This window comes from Convolutriloba macropyga, chromosome 2, assembly GCF_964194025.1.
Source record: "Convolutriloba macropyga chromosome 2, txConMacr16.3, whole genome shotgun sequence".
Lineage (NCBI taxonomy): Eukaryota > Metazoa > Xenacoelomorpha > Acoela > Convolutidae > Convolutriloba > Convolutriloba macropyga.
Window position 1 is genome coordinate 45,857,297 of NC_134469.1, and position 21,059 is coordinate 45,878,355.

The 21,059-nt window shown below is 35.6% G+C and overlaps 1 protein-coding gene across 1 annotated transcript in view; it reads left to right on the plus strand.

The window, feature by feature from the left end:
• Window positions 1-21,059, plus strand: part of LOC142358703 (uncharacterized) — a 389,942-nt gene that overhangs the window by 303,736 nt on the left and 65,147 nt on the right. The window contains exons 19-20 of the mRNA XM_075410229.1: window positions 1,908-2,074; window positions 9,970-10,074. Coding sequence (XP_075266344.1) covers window positions 1,908-2,074; window positions 9,970-10,074 — 272 coding nt within the window. The remainder of the gene's footprint in view (window positions 1-1,907; window positions 2,075-9,969; window positions 10,075-21,059) is intronic.

Consider the following 21,059-nt stretch of genomic DNA (forward strand, 5'->3'; position numbering starts at 1 on the left):
TCTATGTTTTTGCTTTACTTTGATCTTTCTTTTTTATAGCTGCGAAGCTGTAAGCTGAGCGAAGCTATATTGCGGTGCTCTTGGGTTTTTTTGTTTCGTCGTCTGACGCTCTTTTTTCGTTTTACATTTGTTCACACAGCAAAGCTGAAAAAGTCAAATTTTCTGAATGACTTCTTCCTCTAACTAACGGCATTTGCGAGCGTGACGTCATTTCTCAATCGCTTTAGCAAAAGTTTAGGTTATTTGCGTGATTAGATTTTGATCATACGTGACTTACCTCACTCAATAAAATGACTTTTGCGCTTTAAAACTTAATTTTAATTTGAATTTGTTTAAGGTCAAAGGAACTCATTTGTGCAGTAAAGGTCCCTAATAAGAGGCTTCTGCGGAATGAATTTTAACAAATTTATTAATTTATCGCTGAATGTTTTTTACCTAGTTTTTTTTGAGCGGCGTCGATTTTTTTTTCAATGTAGATCTGTATCTGTTTCTATCTCTATTATATGGCACGCAGGTCTATTCTTTCGCAGCTATTCCGGCAATCTGCCGGCTATGTTAAATGAGAAGCAGTTATTGTAAAAGTGTGTTTTTTATGCAGATTTTTCGCTTAACAGTCTTTGCTCTTTTCTTCTAGAATAATCTTTGAATTGTCAAGTAACTTGTTCATGCTTTTCATTTTTGATTGATATCAATTGCTCTCACTCCGAAATAAAGTTAGTTGTTCAAACAAAACCGGTTGTTAGAAAGGCGATGACAGGCCCTGATAGCCGATTGGTAAATGCCTCAGTCTAGGTGACGGAATCGAATCAGAAGGTACTGGTTGGAACCCGACCTACGTCTGATGTTTCTGCACCTATGAAGAAAAATTTAAGCCCCGCTTGTCAATCGAGAGCAATTTTTCCGACGTTAGTCGGTTTATGTTTAGTCAATGAAAATTCTTTGAATTGTAGTTCAGGACTTTTCCTGCTGTGTTTTTTACTGTCTTGAAACAAAATTGTTTCGCTTTACCTTAGTTCACCTTCTGTGTGAAACCTTTTTGACTTCTCTAGGCTTTTTTTCATTCTTTGCTGATTGATAGCCGCCCTCATCTTCTCAGCCGGCTATTATAGCGCTCCTATTTTTTTTTTACTTCGTCGAATAAAAAAATGTTTCGCTTTACCTCATTTTGCCGCCTTTTCAACATTTTGCGTGAAATCTTTGACTTCTCTAGGCTAGTTTCTCTCTTCTCTCATTCTGCTAAAAGTGATTTTGAACATCAGTTGCTCAGCAAAGCAATTCAAAATGAACAGAGTCAGTATAAAAAATTGAAGTCAGAAGTAGAAACGGGATAAACCCATAAAGCCCAATTTTAGATGCCCGCTAATTGAACGTCGTTCCTATAAGTCTTAGTTACCATCTCTAATGCTTATTGGTATTGATAGTAGCCCCTGTAGCCTCTCTCTAAAATAGAAGTATGTTCAACCACGAAATGCCATCAAAATAAATCGGACTGTAATGTTTTTGCACAAAAATCTTTTTTTTTCAATATCTTCTGTTATTTCAATCCCAATCATGCTTATTGGAATCAACGGCGGCTATTTTCCGGCAATCTGCCGGGTATGTTTTATTTTCAAGTGCTTTTAAATAGCAGTTGCTCTTATAATTAGTGAACTCGAATAAATGAACTGGCTGTTTGAATTGATACAGAATTATAAGAACCAATATGAATCGAGAGCCGAGTGAAATTCAATCATCTGTAAAATTACTGAGATCTGTGACATTTTCTTCAGCTATGAATTATGATATCTGCATCAAGCAAATATTATTTATGTTTGCATTTTTGAGGTTATGAATGCGATTTGGTTTGGCTGCTTTTCCCTCTAATTGGCCACGATGGGTATTGTTGAAGCAGAAGTTGTTTGTTTCAGGGAGACGTGTTCCGATTCCGAAGGTACCGGGGAGGACCCGCGTCTCGAGTCAGACAAATGAGCAGAATTGGCCCTAATGCAGATTACAACAACATCCTCGCTCCACCTCCACCACCACAACATGCTATGTCAGGAGGCGATCGATACCTCCTCTCCTCAGTAGACAGGTTCATCTCTCTCATATAATAGATGTATACTTAAGCTTAATTTCAAAAAGATATCATCTGTTACGCCTGTTAATAAGCTTCTCAAAAACAAATGGCATAATTTGTTTTTGGAAAGTTTTTGACTAAATTTGTTTTCAAAAAATATGGGTTTTTCCTTTCTTAGTGTCTTGACTTTTTACGTTCTTAAAATATAAACAATTATTAATAGTTGCCGTCAGCCTCTCAACGGCTCTCATTTAGACGCTCGCGTTTTCTGGAAAGAATATAAATTGTATTGAGGTTGTCCTATGATCTCTTCACACATTTTCCTGACTTTTACGTCAAATTGGAATAGTGATTTTGGTCACTCTGAAACTGGAATTGGATTGAAAAAGAGAAATTTTGCGGAGATATTAGTTTTTACTCTAATTTTTAAGTAGGTCGAGAAAACGGTGTTCTCGATAGTCCTTTTTTTGCTTTCTCGCTACTGGTTTTTTCACATTCGACAATTTGTTTATTTTACTGTTCTTTCGATTTTTCAATGGAATTTATTCCTTAATGGTTTTCCCAATCCATTCACAATCCTTTCTATGCCTGATATTTTGTTTATTCAATGTTAATTCTGTGAATTGTAGGTCAGGACTTATCCTGTTATGCTTTTTAATTTCATTCATTCACATTTTCGTTTCACACATGTCTCGACTTCCGCGTTTGCTTTCTGACTTACCTCACGCATTAATTTGCTGAATCGAATTTAAATACAGTCAATCAATGAAGTGAGCAAAATAGTTGTGTTTGTCAAGGTCAAAGGAGCAAATTTATAATAAACGGGATGATCCTATAAAGCCTGGTCATCAAGTCATTGTGCATTAGTTTGTCAAAGTTTTTGAAAGCGATTGCTTTATCGTATCAGTTTTATGCTGACTGGCTCTCAGTTTAGAAGCTGATTTTAGTATAATTGCGTATATTGACTTAATCTACAAATTAAATTTGGGAACTGTCCACACTTAGAAAATAGCCGTCAATTTGTATCGTCCTCAATTTTAATGTGCCGTCAATTTTCTGTTTCAATTCGCAAGGTCGGGGGCGGCTATTTTTTGTGCAATCTGCCGGTTATGTTTGTTCATGGTTCTTTCTAGTGCACAGTGCAGTGGTTTCATTGGAATTGTCAATTTCAAGTTTTGCTCCCTTTGTGTTCACTTCTTGCAGCATCTACTACACATCCTAAATCCTCGCTCAAATACCCCCTGCCCACTTGAACCCCCAGCTGACACCATCGGTCAACTAACGATGTTAACGATTAGGTTTTTTTTATAGACGACCTCATCTCAGCAGGCTATTATTGCGCTCCTATTGTTACAATCCAAGAACTGGATTTTATTGGGGCTCTTTATTTTTTCGTAAGGTGTTTTCAGATTTTTCAATGACTTTGATCTATCAAAACGAGGTAAACAGGTAAGGCCCAGTGGGCATTAAGTTTCATTAGAGGCCAAAAGCTGGCCTTAATAGTCTTTCAAGTGCTTAGAGTGGTGCAGCTACTGATAAGGCCTTAACTCAAAGCTTAAAGGTAATTTTAGGAGCTTTGGCCACAAAATGGTGCAATTTTCTACGTTTTTTTGTCGTTTTTTGAGTTTTTTTGTTTTGATAAGTCTTGTTGACGTTTGAATGAAATAAAGTTGATACAGGTCTTTTGCAAGATTAAATTGCATTCTATGAACATTTTTTTAATAGCCGCACAGCGATAGCTGGGGCTATTATTGGCCTTCTCTTGGTTTTTTTTTTTATTTCGTCGTCATGATTTTTGTTACGACCATATGACGTCACCGCCACTTTTTGTTCATTCGTTCATGCAATTTAACTGAATTGCATGTGTGACGTCATTTTTCGCTCGTAGTGGAGCGAGTTTTTTTGTTCATGCGCGTGATTAAATTTTTGGTCACACTTGACTTACCTCACTCTCAAAAATGACTTCACTTTGAAATTGACTTTTTACTTTAATTCAAAGAGATAAGGTCAAATGGGTGTGTGTTACTCTAAATGAAGGTTATTTGAGATCAGCTAATAGAGGCAGCAATAACTTATACAGATTTTTAATCAAAATATAACAGATCAGCCTTCAATGAAAAGACGAATTTTTTTGGTTGTCTTTTTTACTGTTTTTTTTTTAGACTGCCGATCTACGAATCTATTGCGGCTATTTTCTGGCAATCTGCCAGCTATGTCCAGTTTTTCTAATTTTTCTGACCTCAGTGGCCGAAAAAGTTACTGTTGGGTCTGATATTAAGTTACTGCATTGGTTTCAGTGGCAATGGAATTGTTTTCAACATTTTAATATCGGGAGTTTTAGCAATTTAAATATATTTTTTAAAAATTTAGTCTTGCGCATATTTTATCGATCTTTGAGCCAATGAAACTTTTTAAGGCTTGAAAAAAAGTTGCTGGATAGCTACTGGAGACAATAAAATGGTTCTGTAGAAATTAGTATCACAATTAGTTTTATCAATTTTTCATTGGAATTTGCATTTTATTTCAAATTTTTTGAAATTTTTTCGCCATTTTCTAAGTTCACGATCATTACCTGACTGTTTTTAAGGTCTTGCAGATTGGTTACTGGAGAGAAAAAGTATTTTTGAACATGATATTACGAATTTGATACACTTTCTTTGCAATTTTCTTGGTATGCGTCATGTTTCTCGATTTTTTGTCTTTATTGGCCAATAAACCTCTTTCAAGGCTTGTGCGTGGGTTAACCAGTATATTTAAATGGCTCAAATTTCGCCAATGGATCAAGTTTGAATCTAAAACGAACAGAATTGATGTGAAAACGCAAATCATAATTAGCAGGATTTGCGATACGATTCGAAATGGGATTCACGAAACGGGATAAACCCATAAAGCCCAATTTTATATTCCCGCTAAATCAAGTCTCATTTAACATATCTAGTGCTTATTGCTATTTACACTAGCCCCTGTATCTTCTCATTAAGTATAAGGACTTTGTGTAACAATAAAATGAAATCAAAATGAAATCACTTCAAAGTTTTCTTACATCAATCGGGGTTAGGGGTATCAATGGCGGCTTTTTTCCAACAATATGCCTGGTATATTTCCAACTGCTATTCCGAATCAGTTCCTAGTCATTTCTAGGTCTAGTTTTTTGTTAACCAATGAAAGTTCTTTGATTTGTAGGACAGGACTTTTCCTGTTATTTTCTTTATATTCGTTTTACGTAAATCACCAAATACCCGTTTGACTTCTGACTTATCTCACTTTCTGTTTTAACTGAATGGAATTTTGAATTAACTCAGCAAGAAACGGGATAAACCACAAAAGACCGGGAATTAACACTTGATGTTTCAGGACAGTGCATTTATTTACCAAAGTTTTTTTAGAGTGTTGCAATAATTGGTTTTAGTTTTAGTCCTAATATTTCGAAGCCGAATTTACCGTTTTTGGTGAGTCTAGTGAAGCTGGGGACAAATTTCCAACACTTGACGATAGAAAAATAGGCCGATGTAAATTTTTCTAGTTATTTTTTTTCAACCCCATAATTCCAACTGATGGTCAATCCCATTGTCGGTCAGTTCGTGAAAAAGTGGCTACTTAAAAAAAACTTTCGGGCACTTTCGGGCTTTAATTAAGGCCGGCTATGTTCTAAGTTGCTCTAGTTTCTCTTCGCTTGCTCTAGTTGCTCTGATTTTTACAATTCAAAGAGAACTGTCTTTTTCGCGACTCGAAGAGCAGTATTAGTGGAGCGTCTTTCCTGATAGATAATTTATAGTCGCCGTCAGCTTCTCAACGGTTAATATTTAGGCGCTCTTTTTATTTCGCTTTACGTTTTGATCACATTTTGTGTGACTTCCGACTTACCTCACTCGCTGTTTCAACTGAATGGTCTTTTAATTCTTTCGCGCCGTGAATTACGTAATGCAGTGAATGCGGTCAATGTCAACAGAGCAAAATCAAAAGAAACGGGATCAACCGATAAAGACCGGTCATTAAGTCATATTGCATTAGGTTATCAAAGTTCATTAGAGCGATTGCTATTTGATATTAGTATTAAGATTAACGTCCTTCAGTTTGGAAGCTCAAGTAAGTATAGGTTTAGAATTTAATTGAAATTGCACGCTGAATTAGATCAATTTTTGAAACTTAGGGAAAAAGCTTTCTTAAATTTTATTCTCTTCTTTTATTTTTCTGTTTCAATCCCGATGTGCGTCCGGCACGTCAAGGGTGGCTATTGTCCGGCAATCTGCGGGCTATGTTTAATTGCTCTCAAACGAAATTTGTAGCAATTAGTCGTGTCGGTCTTTTTTTTTATGCGACTTTTCGCTTGACCGATTTTTCGTCTGACGCTTTTGACTTTTCGTCCTCACAAACGGGATCAACAGGTAGCACCCAGCGGGCATTAAGTGCTCTTAGAGCCTTTCAACTCTGTCTCTACTCAAACTGTTTTGGATACTTATACTTATGGTGTGAAGGGCGGTTCTTAGAGTTTGAAAACACCCCCCACTGTTGCCCCCCACTATTGCCTGACCCCCACCGCAATGTTGCCCCCACCCCACGGTTTTCCACCCTCCTTCCTCCCCAATAGCTGCCCGGTGCACCCCCTCCCCCCTCTCACCGTGGCTACTGACGATCATTCGATCGAACACACAATTTTATACTAATTTTCACAATTTTTTCAGTTTTTTTCAAGCTTTTTGAAAAAATTTTTTGTTATTTTTTGAGTTTCTTCAGCCTTAGATGTGAAGGAACTTCCTCTAGGGTTTGATAATAGTTACTGAATAGTTTCTAGCTGTAGTGGAATGGTTTCAACATTTTAACGTCACAATTTTTTTGTATTTATTTGACAAAACGTGCAATTTTTTTCAATTTTTTGACACTTATTTTTCATTATTCCCGTTTTTCATGACGGACGCAGGGGCAAGAAACTGTGCATACGGGTTTGTTAATAAGTTACTGGAAAAATTTTATTTGCCATGAAATAGCTTTCAATTTTTTAATATGAAAAATTGTAGCAGTTTTTTTTTTATAAAACTTACCTTTTTTCAATTTTTTTGAATTTTTTTGTCGGTTTTGGGGTATTTGCAGCGTCAAGAACCAAGAAACCTCCTCTTGGGTTTGATTTTAGGATACATACTGCATAGCTATAATAGATATAATGCAACGTTTTTCAAGATTTTAATATCAGCAATTTATAAAAGATATTTGCAAATTTTTCAAGTTTTTTGAATCATTTAAAGTTTTTTTTTATCTTTTTTGTCGGCACCAGAGTCCTAGGAACCTCCTCCAAGTATTGATAATAAGCTGTCGCATAGTTTCTAGATTTAATAGAATGGTTATCAATGTTTTAATGACTCCAACTTTAGCAATTTTTGATAAAATTTAATTTTTTCAACTTTTCGGAAAATTATCATGTTCCAAGTTTTTGAATCTTTATGAGCCAGTGAAACTATTTAAAGCTTGAAAAAGGGATACTGGATAGTCTCTTGAGATAATCAAATGGTTTTGAAGGTTTTAATATCTTGAGTTTTCGCAAAATTTTGTTAAAATTTGCGATTGTGATCAAATTTTTTGAACTTTTGAGCTTTTGTCCTTTTCTGAATTTAACGATCATTACAGGCCAACGAAGATGTTCGTCTTGCAGGTGGGTTATTTGACATAACTGCAGAAACAAAAAATATTTTTGAACTTTTTCAGTGCAAAATCTGGAAGCTTTTCTAAATTTTGCAATATTTTTCATATTTTTTTGAAATGATTTATTACGAACAAGGCTAGAAAACTAAAAGTTGCAGAGTCGAATCAAGCTAAAGCTAGCCTCATTGAACCGTGGCTGGCTACTGACGAAGCCAACCGCTAGCAAGTTGTTTGAGAGCAATTTGCCCGACGCTAGTCGGTTATGTTTATCTGTTCTGTATTTTTGGATTTAGTGAAGGAAGGAGGTTCAATTGGAGGAGGCAAAAGACAATTCGAGATAGGTCTCAAATTATTCAAAAGATGCTGTCTATTCATATAAATTCCGTCGATACAATCATTATGGAAACCGTAAAATTAGTATGTTGTAGTTAATTAGCGTAAAATTAGCGGACCGTAAAATTAGTATGTTGTAATAAATAAATATGACTTAAATGAATATCGAACCTACTTAGTCATGATGTTTTTGAATGTTTTTGGATTAACTTCTTTGGTGAACACAACAATGAGAATGGGCTAATTGCGTTTGCTTATATTATTCCATTCCATCAAGTCATAAACAATGCATTTTGATTTTAATTTAAGGACTAACGCGAATCCAACTTCATAGGATTCGTAAGAAGAGTAGATTATGGATATTATGAAGTAGGATTTGATTTAAGCTGTAGTAAGCTGTATGCATTGTTTATTATTCGAAGAGTTGGAATTGTAAATGCCAAATAACTCTTTACTGATTCTAATTTTGTTTCTAGCAGATATCATATATAGTTTTTGTTTTTAAATTAATTTTTTTGTGATTGCATCAGTTTAAATTAATCTTAATTTACTAATTGTATTTTTATCTGATCTCGAACAAATTTTAAAGTAATTACTGTAAAATTGTGTGCCTTTTTTATGAAAATTTTTTGCTTTACTCGTTTTCCGCTTTGTGTGACTTTTCCACACTCCTGTTCTTCATTTTTGAGTGATTAATAGCCACCGTCGGCCTCTCAACGGCTAATATTTTCTCCCCTTTTCTATAATTCGCTTTACCTTTCGATCAAGTTTTTCGTTTTACAAGATTTTCACGCTTGACTTCTGACTTACCTCTCTCACTGTTTCAACTGAATGGATTTTAAATTCTTTCAGGCATTGAATTACGCAATATAGTGAATAACGTCGAAGTAAGAGCAAAATCATAAGAGACGAGATAAATGGATAAAGCCCGCTCATTCAGTCATTGAGAATTAGGTTATCAAAGTTATTAATTGCTCTCAAACGAAGTTTGTAGCAATTATATTAGTCCTGTTGGTCTTTTTTTTATGCGATTTTTCGCTTGGCCGATTTTTCGTCTGACACTTTTGACTTTTCGTCCTCAAAAACGGGATAAACAGATAGCGACCAGCGGGCATTAAGTGCTCTTAGAGCCTTTCAGCTCTGTTTCACAGCTCAAACTTTTTGGAGACTCTCAAACGACCGCTCACCGGTCGTTTGAGAGCAATTCGCTCGACGTTAGTCGGTTATGTTTAGAATGTTTGCTAGCTGACATTGGTATTGAGCGTATTAGCTTTCAGTTTAGAAGCTGACTTAGGTGTAGTTTTAGAAGCTAACTGAAACGGCACGCCAAATTAGAATACTTTTGACACTGAAAAAAAAAGACAGAGAAAATTGGTCAATTTGTCTCTTTTTTCGTTTCCTGTTTCAATCACAATGTGCACAAAGCGCGTCAACGGCGGCTAGTTTCCGGAAATCTGACGGCTATGTTCTAAGTTGCTCTAGTTCTGAAATAAAGTTGGTTTGTAAAGCCGATTGGGGCGAGAGGAAATCAAAGCAATTGTGGCTGAGTTGTTAAGATGCCAGACTGTCAACATGTTGGCCCGGAGTTCCAACCTCTCTTTTTCTAATAAACATATTTTTTCTCCATTGTCTAAATCTTCCTTTTAATTGCTCTGAAGTTTGAAGCAATTTTTGTAACCTTGTGTGTGTCTTCTATTTATTCCAAATTTTTCGCATGACTTTTGAATTCTTAGCTGGAACATCCTTTTCAAGCTCCGTTCAGTGAAGCTGCTGAAAAACGCTCGTGGCAGATCTTAATGGTTTAAAGGGTAATTATGGACCTCCCCCTCCTCGCCCTCTAAAGCTACCCTCCAAATTTTTCATCGAGCTAAAACCAAAGATAGTCCTCACCTGTACTTCGAGAGCAATTCGTCCACAAATTAGCAGCTGTTATTTTTTAACAGATTGTGGCACAGTGATGTGGAGGGCGGTGACGTTTCGACGGAGTACGAGGACGGAAACTACCTCATGTCCTCTCGCCACAGCCAGCAACCGAGCAACCGCAGATTGTAAGTGTATAGTGACTTCAACTGACAACTGACTTTTTAAAATTACTTTTTAATAGCCGCCCTCAGCCTCATAATGGCTATTATGTAGCCACTCTCCTTTGTAGATCAAAACCTAATGAGTAAAATCTCAAGACCTAGAGAGTTAATCATTTAAAATTAAAACAATTTAAATTGGATTTGCGCACTGATTTTTACGACTGAAAGATGAGTAATGGTGATCTATTTTTTAAATCGGTGACTTCTATTTTCACAGGATGCGAAGTCAAATGTCGCGCGTGAAAACAAGTGTTTAGGTCAAACGGCTGAATCTAAATGATACAAGGCTGTAATTTTTCATGTTTTTTGTTTTTGCGTAACAATTTAATCAGTTTTTTCAGAATAATTGTTGAGATGCATTCTTTAGCATATTTTAGGAAATTTGTAAACAAATACTTTTTAGTGTTTCCTGGTTTTCTCTGTTTGTACTTCAATATTTTTTTCTTTCAATCGGTAATCGTTTATTATAATTGTTGATGAATGAGAATCAATTATTGTAAACGTGTGTCTTTTTTGAAAATTTTTCGCTTGACCTTTTCTTCTAGAATAATCTTTACTTCTCAAGTGACTTTTTAACGCACTTCTTCATTGCTCTTGAACGAAGTTCATAGCAATTATTGCAAACGTGTTGGTCCTTCTAATGAAATAAAGGTTGTTGCTAATATAAATTGGTTAAAGTAATTGAAAAGTAAATGTCTGATGACCCGGTGGGCAGCTCATTTGGTTAGGGATCGGGAGGTAAGTGTTTCGAATCCCGGCGTGGTCAATTATTTTTCTAACCGCCTGTCGTTCGAGAGCAATTCTTCCGACGGTTTATGCTTGATTCTGAGTGATTTTAAGTGCCCTCACTTTGCAATAAAGTTATGTGTTCAAACAAAACCGATTGTTAGAGTGATAATGACAAGGACCTGATATCCGTGTGTTTAATGACGCTGTCGAGCAGACAGAATCGGACTCAGGAGGTTGGGGTTCGAATTCAACCTTAGTCTCTAGTTTTTGCGCCAATAAAAAATAATAATATAGGATCCGTCCCTTAATTAAATTGTCCCGCCTTTCAATCGAGAGCATGTTTGCCGACGTTAGTCGGTATATAATTGATTTCAACTTTTTTTGCTCTTTTTATTTGACTTGTTGGACAGATTTTAATGATTGAACTATTTTTGTATCAAACAAATTTTGGCCAATAATTTGTTTGGGGTCGCAAATTGTAGCGGTTTTCTGTGCATTTTTCAAATATTTTATTAGGAGGTTTGGTTCTCCTTGTTAAGTTTACTCTGTTGTTGTTTGAATGCTGTAATCATAGTGGGTAGAAACATTTGGTTTGGTGATAGCTTGGTGTTAGCGGGGTCTAACTAAATAATGGCTTCGGAGTCATACTGCTTGAGTCGATTTCGGAGTTATCCGCCTATGTTAAACTGGATTTGCGTACTGGCTTTTTACGACTCAAAGATGAGTAATGGTGATCTTTTTTTAAGACCGGTGACTTCTATTTTCACAGGATGCGAAGTCAAATGTCGCGCGTGAAAACAAGTGTTTAGGTCAAACGGCTGAATCTAAATGATACAAGGCTGTAATTTTTATTGTTTTTTGTTTTTTCGTAACAATTTTGTCAGTATTTTCAGAATAATTGAGATGCATTTAGCATATTTTAAGAAATTTGTAAACAAATACTTTTTAGTGTTTCTTGGTTTTCTCTGTTTGTACTTAAATAATTTTTTCTTTCAATCGGTTGTCGTTTATTATAATTGATGATGAATGAGAATCAATTTTTGTAAACGAGTCTTTTTGACAATTTTTCGCTTGACCTTTTTTTCTAGAATAATCTTTACTTCTCATGACTTTTTAACGCACTTCTTAATTGCTCTTGAACGAAGTTCATAGCAATTATTGTAAACGTGTTGGTCTTTCTAATGCAAATTTTTCGCAGGACTCTTTTTCGTTTTTCTTGAACATTCTTTGACTTCTCAAGTGACTTTTTCACGCTTTCGTTCTTCGTTTATTAGTGATCTCTATTTCTCTCACTCCGAGATAAAGGTTGTTGCTAATATAAATTGGTTAAAGTAATTGAAAAATAAATGTCTGATGACCCGGTGGGCAGCTCATTTGGTTAGGGATCGGGAGGTAAGTGTTTCGAATCCCGGCGTGGTCAATTGTTTTTCTAACCGCCTGTCGTTCGAGAGCAATTCTTCCGACGTTTGTCGGTTTATGCTTGATTCTGAGTGATTTTAAGTGCCCTCACTGTGCAATAAAGTTATGTGTTCAAACAAAACCGATTGTTAGAGTGATATTGACAAGGACCTGATAGCCGAGTGTTTAATGACGCTGTCGAGCAGACAGAATCGGACCCAGGAGGTTGGGGTTCGAATTCGACCTTAGTCTCTAGTTTTTGCGCCAATAAAAAAAATAATATAGGATCCGTCCCTTAATTAAATTGCCCCGCCTTTCAATCGAGAGCATGTTTGCCGACGTTAGTCGGTATATTTGATTTCAACTTTTTTTGCTCTTTTTATTTGACTTGTTGGACAGATTTTTATGATTGAACTGTTTTTGTATCAAACAAATTTTGGCCAATAATTTGTTTGAGGTCGCAAATTGTAGCGGTTTTTTGTGCATTTTTCAAATATTTTATTAGGAGGTTTGGTTCTCCTTGTTAAGTTTACTCTGTTGTTGTTTGAATGCTGTAATCATAGTGGGTTGAGACATTTGATTTGGTGATAGCTTGGTGTTAGCGGGGCCTAACTAAATAATGGCTTCGGAGTCATACTGCTTGAGTCGATTTCGGAGTCAGCCGCCTATGTTAAACTGGATTTGCGTACTGGTTTTTTACGACTCAAAGATGAGTAATGGTGATCTTTTTTTAAGACCGGTGACTTCTATTTTCACAGGATGCGAATTCAAATGTCGCGCGTGAAAACAAGTGTTTAGTTCAAACGGCTGAATCTAAATGATACAAGGCTGTAATTTTTCATGTTTTTTGTATTTTCGTAACAATTTTGTCAGTATTTTCAGAATAATTGAGATGCATTGTTTAGCATACTTTAAGAAATTTGTAAACAAATACTTTTTAGTGTTTCTTGGTTTTCTCTGTTTGTACTTCAATAATTTCTTCTTTCAATCGGTAGTCGTTTATTATAATTGATGATGAATGAGAATCAATTATTGTAAACGTGTGTCTTTTTGACAATTTTTCGCTTGACCTTTTTTTCTAGAATAATCTTTACTTCTCATGACTTTTTAACGCACTTCTTAATTGCTATTGAACGAAGTTCATAGCAATTATTATAAACGTGTTGGTCTTTTTAATGCAAATTTTTCGCTTGGCTGTTTTACGTTTTTCTTCTAGAACATTCTTTGACTTCTCAAGTGACTTTTTCACGCTTTCGTTCTTCATTTATGAGTGATCTCTATTTCTCTCACTGCGAACTAAAGGTTGTTGCTAATATAAATTGGTTAAAGCAAATGAAAAGTAAGTGTCTGATGACTCAGTGGGCTGCTCATTTGGTTAGGGATCGGGAAGTAAGTGGTTCGAATCCCGGCGTGGTCAATTATTTTTCTAACCGCCTGTCGTTCGAGAGCAATTTTCCCGACGTTTATCGGTTTATGCTTGATTCTTGAGTGACTTTAAGTGCCCTAACTGCGAAATAAAGTTATGTGTTCAAACAAAACCGATTGTAAGAGTGATAATGACAAGGACCTGATAGCCGAGGGTTTATTGACTCTGTCGAGCAGGCAGAATCGGACTAGGAGGTTGGGGTTCGAATTCGACCTTAGTCTCTAGTTTTTTTTGCGCCGATAAAAAATAATAATATAGGCTCTGTCCCTTAATTAAATTGCCCCGCCTGTCAATCGAGAGCATGTTTGCCGGCGTTAGTCGGGATATTGATTTTAACTTTCTTCGCTCTTTTTATCTGACTTGTTGCACAGATTTTTATGATTGAACTATTTTTGTATCAAACAAATTATGGCCAATAATTTTTTCGGGGTCGCAAATTGTAGCGGTGTTTTGTGCATTTTTCAAATATTTTGTTAGGAGGTTTGGTTCTCCTTGTTAAGTTTACTCTGTTGTTGTTTGAATGCTGTAATCATAGTGGGAAGCAACATTTGGTTTGGTGATAGTTTGGTGTTAGCGGGGGCTAACTAAATATTGGCTTTGGAGTCATACTGCTTGAGTCGGTTTTGGAGTCATCCGCCTATGTTAAACTGGATTTGCGGACTGGCTTTTTACGACAAAGATGAGTAATGGTGATCTTTTTTTAAATCGGTGACTTCTATTTTCACAGGATGTGAAGTCAAATGTCGCGCGTGAAAACAATTGTTTAGGTCAAACGGCTGAATCTAAATGATACAAGGCTTTATTTTTCATGTTTTGTTCTTTTGTGTAAGAATTTTGTCAGTATTTTCAGAATAATTGTTGAGCTGCATTGTTTAGCATATTTTAAGAAATTTGTAAACAAATACTTTTTAATGTTTCTTGGCTTCCACTGAAATAATTAAAGAAATAATTCTTACTTCTTTAATTATTTTTTCTTTCAATCGGTAGTCGTTTATTATAATTGCTGTCGAATGAGAAGCAATTATTGTAAACGTGTTTCTTTTTTGGAAAATTTTCATTTGACCGTTTTGCATTTTTCTTCTAGAACATTCTTTGACGTCGTTTTGTTCCTCATTTTTGAGAGTGATCTCTATTTCTCTCACTCCGCAAAAAAGCATTGTTGCTAATATAAATTGGTTGCATTAAATGAAAAGTGATTGTCTGATGACCCAGTGGGCAGCTCTTTTGGTTAGGGATCGGGAGCTAAGTGATTCGAATCCCGGCGTGGTCAAATAATTTTCTAACCGCCTGTCGTTCGAGAGCAATTCTTCCGACATTAGTCGGTTTATGCTTGATTTTTGAGTGATTTTAAGTGCTCTCACTCCGAAATAAAGCTATGTCTTCAAACAAAACGGATTGTTAGAGTGATAATGACAAGGACCTTATAGCCGAGTGTTTAATGACTCTGTCGAGGAGACAGAATCGGACTGAGGAGGTTGGGGTTCGAATTCGACCTTAGTCTCTAGTTTTTGCGCCAATAAAAGATATTAATGTTGGCTCTGTCCCTTAATTAAATTGCCCCGCCTGTCAATCGAGAGCATGTTTGCCGACGTTAGTCGGTATTTATTTGATTTCAATTTTTTTGCTCTTTTTACTTGATTTGTTGCACAGATTTTTATGATTGAACTATTTTTGTATCAAGCAAATTATGGCCAATAATTTGTTTGGGGTCGCAAATTGTAACGGTGTTTTGTGCATTTTTCAAATATTTTGTTAGGAGGTTTGGTTCTCCTTGTTAAGTTTACTCTGTTGTTGTTTGAATGCTGTAATCATAGTGGGGAGCAACATTTGGTTTGGTGATAGTTTACTGGGGGCTAACGAAATATTTTGTTTTCGGAGTCATACTGGCTTGAGTCGGTTTCGGAGTCATCCGCCTATGTTAAACTGGATTTGCGTTTTGGTTTGTTACGACAAAGATGAGTAATGGTTATCTTTTTTTAAATCGGTGACTTCTATTTTCACTGGATGTGAAGTCAAATGTCGCGCGTGAAAACAAGTGTTTAGGTCAAACGGCTGAATCTAAATGGTACAAGGCTGTAATTTTTCAGGTTTCTGGTTTTTGCGTAAAAATGTAGTCAGTGTTTTCAGAACAATTGTTGAGATGCATTGTTTAGCATATTTTAAGAAATTTGTAAACAAATACTTTTTAGTGTTTCTTGGTTTTCTCTGTTGGTAATTCTGTAATTTTTGCTTTCAATCGGTATTCGTTTATTATAATTGCTGTCGAATGAGAAGCAATTATTGTAAACTTGTTTTTTTTGGAAAATTTTCATTCGACCATTTTGCATTTTTCTTCTAGAACATTCTTTGACGTCGTTTTTTGTTCCTCATTTTTGAATGATCTCTATTTCTCTCACTCCGCGATAAAGCTAATATAAATTGGTTGCATTAAATGAAAAGTGATTGTCTGATGTCCCAGTGGGCAGCTCATTTGGTTAGGGATCGGGAGGTAAGTGGTTCGAATCCCGGCGTGGTCAAATAATTTTCTAACCGCCGGTCGTTCGAGAGCAATTCTTCCGACGTTAGTCGGTTTATGCTTGATTTTTTAGTGATTTTAAGTGCTCTCACTCCGAAATCAAGTTTTGTGTTCAAACAAAACGGATTGTTAGAGTGATAATGACAAGGACCTGATAGCCGAGTGGTTAATGACTCCTTCGAGGAGACAGAATCGGACTCAGGAGGTTTGGGATTCGAATTCGACCTTAGTCTCTAATTTTTGCGCCGATACAAAAAAGTAATGTAGGCTCTGCCCCTTAATTAAGTGGCCCCGCCTGTCCTTCGGTCCTTCAGGAGCGAATTTTCCGACGTTAGTCGGTTTTTATTTGATTTCGAGTTTTTTTGCTCTACTTAGATTTGTTGCACTGATTTTTGTTATTGAACTATTTTTGTATCCAACAATTTATGGCCAATAATTTGTTTGGGGTCGGAACTTGTGACGGTGTTCTGTGAATTTTGCTAGTTTTGTAGTAACAGATTTGGTTTTTCTCTCGTTAAGTTTACTCTGTTATTGCTTGATTGCTCTGATCATAAATGGATGAGCTCTTACTTAACCATAGCTTCAGGTTGACCATAGCCTGACCAATGTTGGCTGCAATGGTGGTACCACGTGAAAGTTTCAGACGCAAAAAATTGGCCATCGTCACCAAAAAAAGAGCAATGATGCTCATAAAAAGAACACTAGGAAATGTGGGGAGTAATAAGAAAAAGGGCAGCTGAGAACAGGCCGCTGTGGCCTAATGCTGCGATTACGCAGGAACAAATTTTTATCATTATAATTTTATTAAATGTGCATAGCAACATTGTGTCCTGTGGTGAGTAGTTCGCGGGGGGCTTACTAAATATTGACTTCGAGTCGGTTTCGGAGTCTTCCGCCTATGTTTTTTTGAGCTTTTCTCTTCAGTGAGATATGAAATTGGAGTACTGACTTTAATCACGCTGCAGAAAGAAGAGTGAAAAGCGTATTTTTGTGGAGTGAATTTTTCAAACTGCTTTTTAAGTGAAGTGAAATTGGCGTTTGAACAGATCTTTTTTCAAAGGACGACTTTCACATGAGGTAATGTTTTCCCTGTTTTCCTCCGCATCTGTACAATTTATTTTAACAGGTGATACGTCTGTCCTTAAAATGGTTATTCGCAATACATAACAAGTTTGACGCTATCTCGTTTCATGAAATTTGAGTGAGCTTTTGGATTTTGTCCGTTTTAGAAGTTTTGTTATGGTGACTTATTGTTGGCATTTCTGAATGGCCCTCTAAGGAGGCGAATTCAAGGTAATTGCGTGATTGGAATTAAAATTTAACGTTTTCAACGACCTTGGACTTTGAAACTATTTGTTTAAAAAAGAATAGCATTTTTTAAAAGTTTTTTTGTCTTTTATAGTTTTTTATTCTGTTACTTTGTCTTGCGTTGTGACAACTTTAAAGGTTTTCATTCATATCTCATTGTTTTCATACCTTTTGAGACCTCTTTTAATTGCTCTCAAACAACGAAGTTTGTAGCAATTATGTCAGTCCTGTGATTTTTATGCGACTTTTTGATTGACAGATTTTTGACTTTTCGTCCTCAAAAAATGTGATAAACAGGTCTCGCTCGGTGGGCATTACGTTCTCCTATATTGCTAGTCTTACTTTACTCTAAGAATACGATTCACCAAAATTGTTTTCATCAGACAATTTCATGGTGTGAAAGGCGGTTCTCAAACTGGAAAGTTTGACCCCCCTCAGTCACGCCGACCCCCCCCCCCCCCATTACCCCCTCAACACTCCCATTGTCCACCTTCCTGTCATCTAACCTATGCAACCCTACCCCGCCCCGTCGCTTAACTCACTTTCAAAATCACTTTCCCTCTGCCAAAATAACAAAGGTTGTTTAATGCCGGCTAATAGAAGCAACACAAGTTATCAAGATTTCTTTATTAAATTATAGGATCTTAGCGATAAGTAGAAAACTGAACTTTCCTTATTTTGACCATAATCTTGTTACTGCAGTTCTGTGAAGCTGTGCGGTCTTTTTTAAGGTTTTTTCGGCTTTTTCACGTCATTAAAAGTGTAATTAGAGTAGTAATTTAAATCCCGCTAATTTAAATCACGTTAATCATCTTTTATTTTAAATAAATAGATCGCAAACAGGAGTAGGCTTGAAGTGTCAGTTTTTTCTCGCTTTACCTTTAAAGTCGAGTGAGAAATTATTGGTATTTGAACAATTTTTTTTATTTTTGAAAGCAATTTTTCCAGTGCACCAATTTGATTTCTCTGTTTTCAGTGTTTTTATCTAGCTTTACATTAATTTGCTTATTTTGCAGTCTATTAGCTACCTTTATTCATCAACGTGTGCTTAATGCTTTTTATGAATTTGCAAATATTTGTTGTCATAAAATATTAATGGATATTTGATTTTTGCCCCCTTAATATTATTCTGTTATATTATGACTTGCTATCAGTAACGTCAGGTCTCATTGGTATCTAACTTGGCAGAAATAAACGAATTTAACGGCTCGAGTTTATGGCTAGTAGTTTCCTTGACTTTGAAACCATTTGATCTCAAAAAACTTTAATGAAATTTGAGTTTGAAGGTACTTGTATTTTTAGTTTTTATTTAATCTCTGCAAGGACAGGTCTAATACGTTGCTATTAGAGTTGATTTTAATCCGTTTAATTGTTTCATTTGAAGACTAGTGGTTGCTTTGACTTTAACGCTAATTGTTTTCAAGAAAAATTATTGAATTTTAAATTGCTCTCGAAGGAAATTCGTAGCACTTTTTGTAAACGTGTTGCTTTTTATGCACATTTTTCGCTGGTCCGTCTCTGCGTTTTTCTGCTTCGACTTCTCAAAAGACTTTTCACGCTTTCTTTCTTCATTTTTGAGTGATCTCTCTTGTTCTCACTCTGAAGTAAAGCCTGTTGCTAATATAAAATCGATGGCAGCATAGGAAAAACAAGGGGCTGATAGCCAAGTGGTCAGCGCTTCTGTTCAGGGATCAAGAAAACCATGGTTTGAATCATGGCGTGGTCAACTATTTTTGCGCCCTTAAAGAAAAACTTATCTGGGCCTCAGCCCCTGATTTAAAATGCCTCGCCTATTGTTGGAGAGCAATTCTTCCGATATTAGTCGGTTTATGATTATTTGGTTCACTTTGTTGACTTATCTCTTAGTCTCATTAATGACAGGTCTGATGGGTTGACAAAGATGCTTTAATTTACCAATTATATAGTTTCAGTTCATAGTTTTTAATTCATAATTTAAACGCTCAACAAAATTGTGAATTTTTGAGTTTTGCAAATATTTGTTGGACTTTTTGTCTTATAATTTAATCTCATTAAGTGCAGGTCTCAGATTGCTATTTTGAATTATTTCATCATTTTTTTTGTTTCTTTTCAAATTCAATGCTTTCAATGTCTTAATATCAATTGTTTTAAATACTAATTGTTTTCAAGAGTTATTATCAAATTTTGTGAGGTTTGCGAAGTTTAGTTGTATTTCGGTTGTCTAATCAATCAATCTCAAAAAAGACAAATTTCGTTTTCTAATTAATAATATGGGAAGTAGTTGTTTGAGTTAATACAAGTCAGGTTTCTGTGTCAAAACTTTCTTTTGAAAAAATAAGCTCACTTTTAGTCTTTCGTGATTTTTTTGTTTTTCTTGTAGGATTAGTGTAAAAACGGTTCACATTGGCTGTCCGTGAAGTGTATTTTTGGTTCATGCTTCTTTTGACTTTAACGCTAAGTGTTTTTAGGAAACAGTATTGAATTTTTAATTGCTCTCGAAGAAAGTTTGAAGCACTTTTTGTAAACGTGTTGTTGTTTTTTATGCACATTTTTTGCTTGACCGTCTCTGCGTTTTTCTTCTTCGACTTCTCAAGTGACTTTTTCACGCTTTCGTTCTTCATTTTTGAGTGACCTCTATCGTTCTGCCTCTGAAGTAAAGCTTGTTGCTAATATAAATCCGTTGACTGCATAGGAAAAAGGTCAGTGCCTCTGTTCAGGTACCAAGAGATCCATGGTTTGAATCCTGGCGTGGTCAACTATTTTTCCACCCATGACAAAAAATTGATCTGGGCCACAGACCCTCAATTAAATCGCCTCGCCTGCCGTTCGAGAGCAATTCTTCCGATATTAGTTTATGTTTGAAGTTTGCGATTATTTGGTTCACTTTGTTGACTTATCTCCTAGTCTCATTAATGATAGGTCTCATAGGTTGACAATGATGCCAATTATATCGTTTGCCAATGATGCCAATTATTTACCAATTATATTGTTTCAGTTTGTAGCTTTTAATTTATAATTTAAACGCTCAACAAAAGTGTGATTGTTTTTTGATTCATTTCAAATTTAATGCTTTCAATGTCTTAATATCAGTTGTTTTAAATACTAATTGTTTTCAAGAGTTATTATCAAATTTTGTGAGGTTTGCGAAGTTTAGTTGTATTTCGGTTGTCTAAATTTTCAATCTTATTAAAGACAAATTTATTCGGTTTCTAATTAAGAATATGGGAAATTGTTGTGTGAGTTAATACAAGTCAGGTTTTTGCTTGGAAACTTTCTTTTGAAAAAATAAGCTGTTTTTTAGTCTTTCGTGATTTTGCTGTTTTGCTTGTAGGATCAGTGTAAAAAGGGTTCACATTGGCTGTTTTGTGCGGTGTAATTTCAGTACAAATCATTTGCTTCAACTTTTAGCTTTTGTTTTTGAGATACCGTTTGTTTTAAATTGTTCACGTGGATTTGTGAATCTTGCCTTTATTTGTAGTTATGTTGTTCAGCCATCAGAATTTCCAAAAGATATTTTATGGCTTCTAGAGTCTTATCCTTTTATTTCCTCTCGAACGAAGTTGAAATTATTTATTGTAAACCTGTGTGTCTTTT